Source organism: Dreissena polymorpha, chromosome 2, assembly GCF_020536995.1.
Source record: "Dreissena polymorpha isolate Duluth1 chromosome 2, UMN_Dpol_1.0, whole genome shotgun sequence".
NCBI classification, from domain to species: domain Eukaryota; kingdom Metazoa; phylum Mollusca; class Bivalvia; order Myida; family Dreissenidae; genus Dreissena; species Dreissena polymorpha.
Window position 1 is genome coordinate 71935501 of NC_068356.1, and position 9530 is coordinate 71945030.

The window sequence follows — 9530 nt, forward strand, 5'->3', positions numbered from 1 at the left end:
ACCACCTATCCTAGAGGCGGCTCTACGTAGACTACAGGAACGTGCACGTGTCCCGAGCAACGTGCGGGACCGACCCACCACTACAGGTAAAATACTGTGCTTTCTTTAACATAAAATTTCGCTTCTTCTTCTTAGTCATAGTCAGCCGATTTTTATCTTTAGTTCATCTTCAATTATTACTTCGGATGCTTCTTCTTGCGTTTTTCTTCTTTTGATTTGATTTCTTTCTTCAATCGTAACACCTTTTCTTCTTTTTCTTTCTTAATTCATTATTAATTATTCTCTTTTTTCTACGTATTTTTCGTATAATTCTTCTACTTCTTCGCCTAAACTTCTATTTCTTCTTCAAAACTTTTTTCTCATTAGCCATCGCCGTCTTCGTCTTTTTTTTGCTTTTACATAATGTTTTCGTTCTTTACCTCTTCTTCAAAACTTTCTTCTTCTTGTTTTTCCTCTACTTTTGTGTCATAATTAACTTCTGAATATTCATTATATGCTATTACATCATCTTCTTCTTCTATAACAACTTTTTCTTATTCGTTAAATTATTATTCTACAATTACTTTCATCTCTTCAACTTCATGGAGATATCTATTGATAAAAAATATTCACTTAAATGCGTGTCAGGCTACAACCTTTCTTTTTTAAACTCTGTTTTAGGTCCAACTACTACACACACAAAAACTCTGTCAAACTTGTCCGTCGATGATCAAAATATTTTTACTCATAAGATTCGCGATTCAGTTCCAAAACTATGGTGGCATAGAGGAGACATTCACTCCTCTTTTTTTAATTGCACTCCTCTTTTTTGTATCTCGTGACCACGGCTTACTATCTCGTGGCCACGAGTTAGCTATGTCGTGGCCTCGAGTTACTAAGTCGAGGCCACGAGATACAAAAAAGAGGAGTCCATTAAATTAAAAAGGAGTGAATGTCCCATTATGCCACCGTACAAAACATTCTGCGTGTACCGGTTTATAGCAGCTTTCGGAATCGTTTACGATTCAGTTCACGTTCAAACCTGTTTGAGTGACATCAGTGGCGACGTTGAAAAAAATCGAATTTCACGATTATTGTTAGGTGAATACATGGCATTCCAGGACAAAGAAATAAACTTAGAAAACATACCACCATCTATAAACTATTCAATTTTGTAAAAAAAAAACAAAAAAAAAAACAAATACAACATTAAAATACATGTATATATTTACATATGTGTCATGTACGACATACGGACAGGATTCATAAGGAATGGTTTATTTACAAGAATATGAATACAGCGGTTCTTACTCGTTTTCAGCTCACGGGCAGGCGACAGATCTATGGGACGGACAACTACCGCTGGAGCGTTCCCCCTTCCACGGTGGAATGATCGACCTGTCCGGAGTTCGAGCACCCGATCATAGCCATGAACCCAACCATACGCACTTCGGTCAAAGAGACACGCCCGGTCGCGAGAGACCAGCTTCGGCGGCCCTGGTTCCCCCGGAAACTTGGGACGGTAAAGGACAAGCGATAGATACGCAGCGACCGGCTGTTGGTAACAATGACCTGCTGAGGATGAACGCCGATTTCCAGTTTTCCGGCGGTCAGGAACAGAGGGGAAAAACGGGTTCAAACTTGCGCACGTTTACAGACACGGCTCATTCCCATGGCCATGGTCATGGCCATGGTCATGATCATGGCCATATGAGTGCCACACCCTCGTCATCGCTTCCCGCTGATATACAGAGTCTGTTTGATCGATTTAATATTGGATCGATAGACGCCCTGAGCGCACGTTTGAATAGTCTGACTACTCAAGCGCCTTTCGCCTCGTCGGTAGTGGCGGACGCGTCGGCTGCTGCTTCCTCTTCAGCATCATCATCATCGTCTTCCTCATCATCCAACTCAGGCGTCGCAGCAGAAATATCGCCGGCGGTCAATCCTGGAATTGATGTTCACGCACATGCGCATGATGCATCCAGCCCTGTTGCCGTCTTGGATGCATCAGCAACAATGGCCAAGTCATCGGCGAATACCAACAGCACCACGAACACAACAAGCACCAAATCAGTAAAAACAACATCGATCAAAGTCACCACAGTTGTAAAAGGCGGGACAGCCGCTGACGTTGCCGCGGCGGCTGCGTCGCAGGCGGAAATAGCGCAGGCTGTAGCTCAGGGAAAGGCTGAGGGAAAAGAGCTCAACAGTTCGTCGATCGCGGACATTGCAGCGAAGGCCAACAGCAAAATAGGCGCAAACTCTTCTGGTAACGATGCATCTCTTATCGCACCCGAGTCAAATCTTCCCGTCGGTTCCATTACGGTCAAGCGCCAGAAGAACGGAGAGTCGATCATAACCCTGAATGACGGTCAAGGGCAGCCAGTGGTGTTACGCGCCAATGGTCCTGTGCAAATCGAGCGCATCGTAAAGCCAGACGGAAAGATCCAGTTTCTCATAAACCCGGTGAAGCCTAAACCACAGTCGAGCACAATTAACCCGGCGGATATGGAGATAGAGCCGGAGGAAATGTTTACTACGACAATGGCTTCTATGATCATATCCGACCCGAACCCCAGCACAACCGTCGCAACGCAGAGTCCCGATGCGAGTTTCCAGGATGCCGTGGCCCTTACGAGCGTCGCAGCTGATCTTGGTCTTATAGATAAGTCGCCGTCACTCACGGAGGCGCTCGTGACAAACGCTCTTCTTCAAACGCCTACGGGACCCGCTGTGGCGCAGACGACTACAGCGCCGCCGGCTGTTGGTCCTAAAGCCGAAAAGGGTGCCATTGTTTCGAAAATGGTGACCGGAAGTGGTGACAATGTTTCAAAAACGGCGGCTTCAAGTGGCATCGTCCAGCATTCCGGCAATTCCGGAAGCGTCCCAAATATTGCTTCTCTGAATCAACAGGCGATTAACGACGTTTCACAGAACCCCTCCAATAACCAAAATAATGCAAAGATAAACGATTTGTTTACGGGTTTGTTTCCGGATTTAGGGTCGGGTTTATTCAGCCTCTTCGAATCGCCCCGTATTCCGCCACCTCCGCGGATCGCGGGACCCCATATTGGCAACCGCGGTGTTTTAAATCCATTCGTAAGTGACACTAACCTTTTTAACGTGAACAAAGACATTGGCCTACTGCGCCCTTCGCAGTTGCCTCCCGTCGTGAATCAATCGCCATTGTCAACAATGGCGCCTTCGACAGGCGGAAACGTAGCCGCTGGGACGGTAGAACTTAATCCTAACCCGCCATACAATCTGGTGGACGTTGTGCCCAGTGTAATGCGAAGATAAACCTACCACGGCACTCATACAGTGCCGATTTTGTTGTTATTGATGCATAGTTAAGAGGAAGTTTTCATTGTTGGTAATTGCTGCATTATTAAGATCATTATTTGGCTACGGTGGTTGAAATGTTTTGTTGTCATGTAGTTGCTGCAATATAAAGACGGTGATTTTAATACTGGTGTTAATGCAGTGTTTTAGGGTGTGATACTTGAATGTAAGCCGCCGGAAGTGGATTTTTCAGCGGCGTGTTGTCAGCGATGGTATGTCGTGTTATCTGAACATGTGGTTAAACTGTGAATCCTGGGGAAGATTGGTCCTCGTCATACAGTGTGAACAGGACCCTTGAGCTTAGTATTTACTATGTTGTTTTATAAGAGCGTCTCTAAAGCAAAACTATTAAGAACAAATTATAAATGTGAAATTCGCAACGCATTTTGATTTATGCATCGTAAAGTGAACATTCGATACGACTTTTTACGCCCCCGGATCGAATGATCGGGGATATACTGTTTTTTGGCCTGTCTGTCTGTCTGTCATTGTAAGTGTGTGTCTTTCCCAAAACTTTAAGGATGGTCATAACTTTTGCAATATTGAAGATAGCAACTTGATATTTGGCATGCATGTGTATCTCATAGACTGCATATTTTGAGTGGTGAAAGGTCAATGTCAATGTCATCCTTCAAGGTCAATGTCTTGTTTTTCTAAAAGAAAGCTGCCGTGCGGCTTCAAAGCGCAGTTGGCATTGTGTTTCACAAACACAGCTCTTGTTCACTATATGTTTTCTAAATTGCTATTTTATTGACGCTAGCCCAATGCGCAATGGTTCCTTGTGATGTTACAATTATGCATTATTGTATTTTATAGTATTATATTGATAATACAAAAAAAAAGCTGTATGTAATTTTCCTCTACTCATGCCAACAATCGCGTGCTCTTTTCCAGTTTCGCAAAAAAAAATGGTTACAATTAACAGTACATATTTTTTCACTTAGCATAAGAAATGTGATTTTTTTAAAATATTCGTAAAGATTTAGCTTACTTACAAACTGTGTGCCTGCATTCACTTATTTGTGTTAGTAACATTTTCCTCACAGACAAAAAATTTTAAATGCCTCGATCAATTTTGTGCAAACCATTTTTCTCGATACTGCATGTGTAGATTGTGTTGCTGTTTTAATTTTTGATAGTGCAACATTATTTTCAGTATTTGTTTCATTTTCCGAACTGATGCATATTTAAAACACACAGCCTAGTTCGCTTTGTTTAAGCAGAGTTTCAATCTTACTATAATGAACCCAATTATTTTCAAAATATGACATTTAGGCCGTGCTCTGTGTAAACAGGATTTAACCCATCTATTCCTAGTGGACTCTTTCATCCTTCTAAATTGGATGAATTTATTTCCAAAATTAGGGATGCAAAGTATACATATTTCTATATTTAGAATATTTCTTACAGAAATTCCTTTAAGCAGACAGCGCAGAACCTGATGATGCGGCGTCTTATCTGGGTCTACGCTGTTTGCCAATGCCTTTTTTCTAACCGCTAGGCATAAATGGGTCAATGCATGTGCGTTCAGCGTCGTCCCAGATTAGTCTGTGCAGTCCATACAGGCTAATCAGGAACGACATTTTCCGCTGCAATGATTTATTTCGTTTACAGAGTCTCTTTTTAGCAAAAATCCAGTTTAGGCGGAAAGTGTCGTCCCTGACTTTACGAACATGCATTAAATCCCTTTTTCACAGAGCACGACTCATTTACGACTCAAGTATTGCTTGATTAAATCATTGACATTATATAATATATATTTATTTGTTTATGTTGTTTATAATGTCAAATAAAATGACGAGTCTCTTTTCGGAATGCTTAGACAAAAAAAACTGGCAATGTATTGGGAAGAGGACAATTACAACGAGCGAGGCATGGTATAGGGGAGATAACCCTGTGTTGTGGTTAGGTTAGGGTTAGGGGTCGGGTTAGGGTTAAGGTATGGGTTAAGGCTAACCCTCACCCAAACCCGACCCCTAAACCTAACCCTAACCCTTACCCTAAGCCTCTAACCCGCCCTTGCGCATTACAATACCATGCCTCGCTTGTTGTCGTTGTCCGCTTCCCATACCATACCCAACTTTCAATGCAGCCCGCTGCCATTATCGATCAAAATTGAGGATAAGATAAAGATTGAGTAACATTACTACTCAAAATCAACGAAAATTTCTTACAATATTTCGTAAAATAAAGCTAAACAATTAAAAATCATTGTCCCGTATGGCCATTGTCGAAATTTCAACGCCAGATGTGGTCTGGTAAAATAGATGTTTGTGGATACAAAATGCTCGTTATTATTATGGTTTTAACATTGTACCATTGTACCATTTAAGTGTTTGTGTGTCGTATCAATAGATATATTCGCAGGAAATTAAGGGGTGTTGCTGCAGTTTTGCTGATTTTTTTCCATCAAATAGATTCTGTCAAAAATTTATATTTAAGATATACATACAAATACTATATGAAAAATGAAATAAAAACATAGGGTCACCGGCCTTGTTTTGATTTTATTTACCATTATATAACATGTACTTTTTCAATAAAACTGACATATCTCTAATTAAGTAAAAATAATTAATAACCTATAAAATTAGCAACATGTAGATATTATTTAAGCTCAGATACATCATATACCATTTAATTAAACCACACACTACCAATAAAATGGAGTACACAAGTTAAATTTTAAGAAATTATTTTTTTTTATTTATATGTCACCCAAAAAAACATCATGTTTTGACTATTTTAACCACATAAATGGAATTTAAAAAAAATTCTGCCAAATAGAATTCTGCGAAACTGCTCAAATGTGTTCATCTACGTATTGTCATCATAAAACACAAATAAAAAAGGGGGTCACCGCACTTTAAACAGAGATTTTTTGTTTTAATTACCCCTACCGTCTAGACGTCAAATTTCATTTAAAAAAACAGCAATAAGACAAAACCCAAGTACCGGTACATAGATTGTCAGAAATATGCACAAACATTAGAAATTGTTTACAATCTTAACTGGGATCACAACAGCTTACCAAAAGACATTAATAAACAAGATGTGTTTGTGAAACACTATGTCCCCGTATATGACGTTTGACCTTGAAGGATGACCTTGACCTTGACCCTTCACCATTCAAAATGTGCAGCTCCATGAGATACACATGCATGTCAAATATAAAATTGCAAGCTTCAATATTGCAGAAGTGACATTACATGAGCAATTTTGACCCATATATTTGACCTTGAAGGATGACCTTGACCTTGACCTTTCACCACTCAAACTGTGCAGCTCCATGAGATACACATGCATGCCAAATATCAAGTTGCTATCTTCAATATTGCAAAAGTACACATAAAATGAGCGATTTCGGCCACATATATTTGACCTCTGACCTTGAAGGATGACCTTGACCTTGACCTTTCACCACTCAAAATGTGCAGCTCTATGAGATACACATGCATGCCAAATATCAAGTTGCTATCTTAAATATTGAAATATTGCAAAAGTGTACATTAAATGAGCGATTTTGACCCATATATTTGACCTTTGACCTTGAAGGATGACCTTGACCTTGACCTTTCACCACCCAAAATGTGCAGATCCATGAAATACATATGCATGCCAAATATCAAGTTGCTATCTTCAATATTGCAAAAGTTATTGCAAATGTTAAAGTTGGCGCAAACCAACAGACCAACAGACAGGGCAAAAACAATATGTCCCCCACTACTATAGTGGGGGAAAAGTTGGCGCAAACCAACAGACCAACAGACAGGGCAAAAACAATATGTCCCCCACTACTATAGTGGGGGACATAAAAACAATATTTAATCACAAACATAACACCAAACAGTATCAAACTCGACCTTAATCATTAATACTTAACTTACATGTTCACAGATTTCGGCATGTTTTGAAGTTTGTGTTTAAATGCTTTAAATTGATAAATGTAATCAACAGGACTAAAGAGCTCCAGTATAAAACTAGTATGAAATTAAAGAAAGAAAAAAAAAGTAAAAAAAGGTTAACCCCGCCTGGGATCGAACCACTGACAATTGTATTATGAACCAACTCGGTCATTTCTGATGATACTTATAACAAAAATATTGAGTTGTGATAATAGCATCATCGGTGTTGCTATAAATATATCCTCGGTTAAATAAACTGCCGCAACACCCCTTAAAGGGGCCTTTTCACAGATTTTGGCATTTTTTAACCAATTCATTAAATGCTTTATATTGATAAATGTAAACATTGGATCGTAAAAGCTCCAGTAAAAAATCAAGAATAAAATTAAAAAAAGGAAAAGAACATTGCCCGGACCAGGTTTCGAACCAGTGACCCCTGGAGTCCTGCCAGAGTCCTGAAGTAAAAACGCTTTAGCCTACTGAGCTATTCCGCCGAGTACATATACATAAAGTATTTTATACCTTATATAAGCAATCTTCGTAGTTTCACAAAATTTAACGACAAAAACAGAACTCTCCAAATTATTCAATCGTTTCGCGTTGCAACGCTTTATAATTTTTAGGTTTTAAAATCGTCAAAAGATGCATATAATGGCTATATTAGACCATGGTAAATGTTCAGTATTACTGTTTCCTCACAAATATCATAACTAAAACGAAAATTTGCGAATCTGAAACAACTTTTTTCAATTTTGTCAATTTACCAAAGCGTGAAAAGATCCCTTTAACATGGAATTTATTGTGGTCACAAAAAAACAAAAACGAGCATTTTGTATGTACAAAAATCTATGTAATCATACCACATCTAGCGTTGAAATTGTGGCTATTGCTATAAGGAACACTGATTGTTTAAGTGTAAACTTTATTTTACGAAATACTTTACGAAATTTTCGTAGATTTTGAGCGTTATAGAGACTTTAATATAAAAGGAACATAAATTATTATGTATTAACACATATCAATATTCTTGAATACATTGTTATCAATGAAATTTTACGAATGGACTGTTAATCAGTTGTGTCTCGAAAAAGAATTATTTCTGTTAGAAGTTCTGTAAATACATTGTGACCAGATGGCGATATGATCAGGACTTCATGTTTGTTTCATCGGTATATTGATGGATATAAGTTAAAACGAGATTATACGATTTTTTATATGTATTAAATTGTAATATATTGATAAATATGTTACAATAACACAAAATAGGCAAGAAAAATTATACATTGAAGACGAATTTCATAAAATGCAGCAAAGACAAATTAGCGCCCCGAGCCGATTGTGACGAAGATATTTCGTATATATTTTCCTACAATAACCGAAACATTCGTCTTTTTAGTTAGTGTTCGTGTGTCGTATGAATATATATCGTTGCAGGAATTTAAATGAACCGTTAAGTTAAATTTAGATTCACATCGTACATGCATGATTTACATGCTGGCGAATTCGACTGTATAGCCTTTTTCGATTTCAGAATTAAATATCTGGCTTATTTCGCATTTTTCGACACATGTTCTTCTTAACTTTTATTTTAATTGACATTTAAATATATGGTTAATAAGTTTTTTGCACATTTTATATAAATTAATAAATATTTGACAAAATCGTTTTATCTCGCTCTAAGAAAGATACTGTTTTTAAACAGACATACGTTTGACAATAAAACATCTTGACCGGCTAATTCTACTGCTGTTTATAGTAGTTGTTGGTAGTGAAACTTTAACCCGGCGCGAATGTTGCGGAAAAATAGTGAAAATAAATATTGTTTTGCACTGTATTTGCCAAATGTTTTCGAAATGTCCTCAGTTTTCTAAATAATAACTAGCTTTTCCCCCAAGTAGCACACCGAATCCGATACATTTTTCACAGGTTAACGCGTGTGTAAACTTAATTACATATATTAAAAACCAGTGACTGTATAATAAAGTATCGAAATAACAATAGTGATATGTGTTGAAAGTACGAATAGCGACTCGATTTTATCAAAAACCTTATGAAAGATATTGTCTTTGGAAAGTAGTCCAAACATACGCGTTTGCAAATTAACAAATGCTGTGGTCGAGAAATTAGTGCATTCGTCTTTTGATTTACAGTAAAACTGCGATAACTCGAGGAAGCACGGGACCGACATCGATGCTCGAGTAATCGAAGGTTTCGAGTAATCCATGGTATTATTTGTCTTCACTGTCTCGGTTGATAATGCTAAATTCTGACCGCAAACGCTTTATTTACATTTAAGATGGT

At 38.3% G+C, this 9530-nt stretch overlaps 1 protein-coding gene across 1 annotated transcript; it reads left to right on the forward strand.

Moving 5' to 3' along the window:
* Positions 1 to 1251: 1251 nt before the first annotated feature.
* Positions 1252 to 3904, forward strand: LOC127869804 (uncharacterized). Its single transcript, XM_052412463.1, has one exon. The coding sequence runs from the start codon at positions 1252 to 1254 to the stop codon at positions 3280 to 3282; it is 2031 nt and encodes a 676-aa protein (XP_052268423.1). The 3' UTR covers positions 3283 to 3904.
* The last annotated feature ends 5626 nt before the right edge of the window (positions 3905 to 9530 follow it).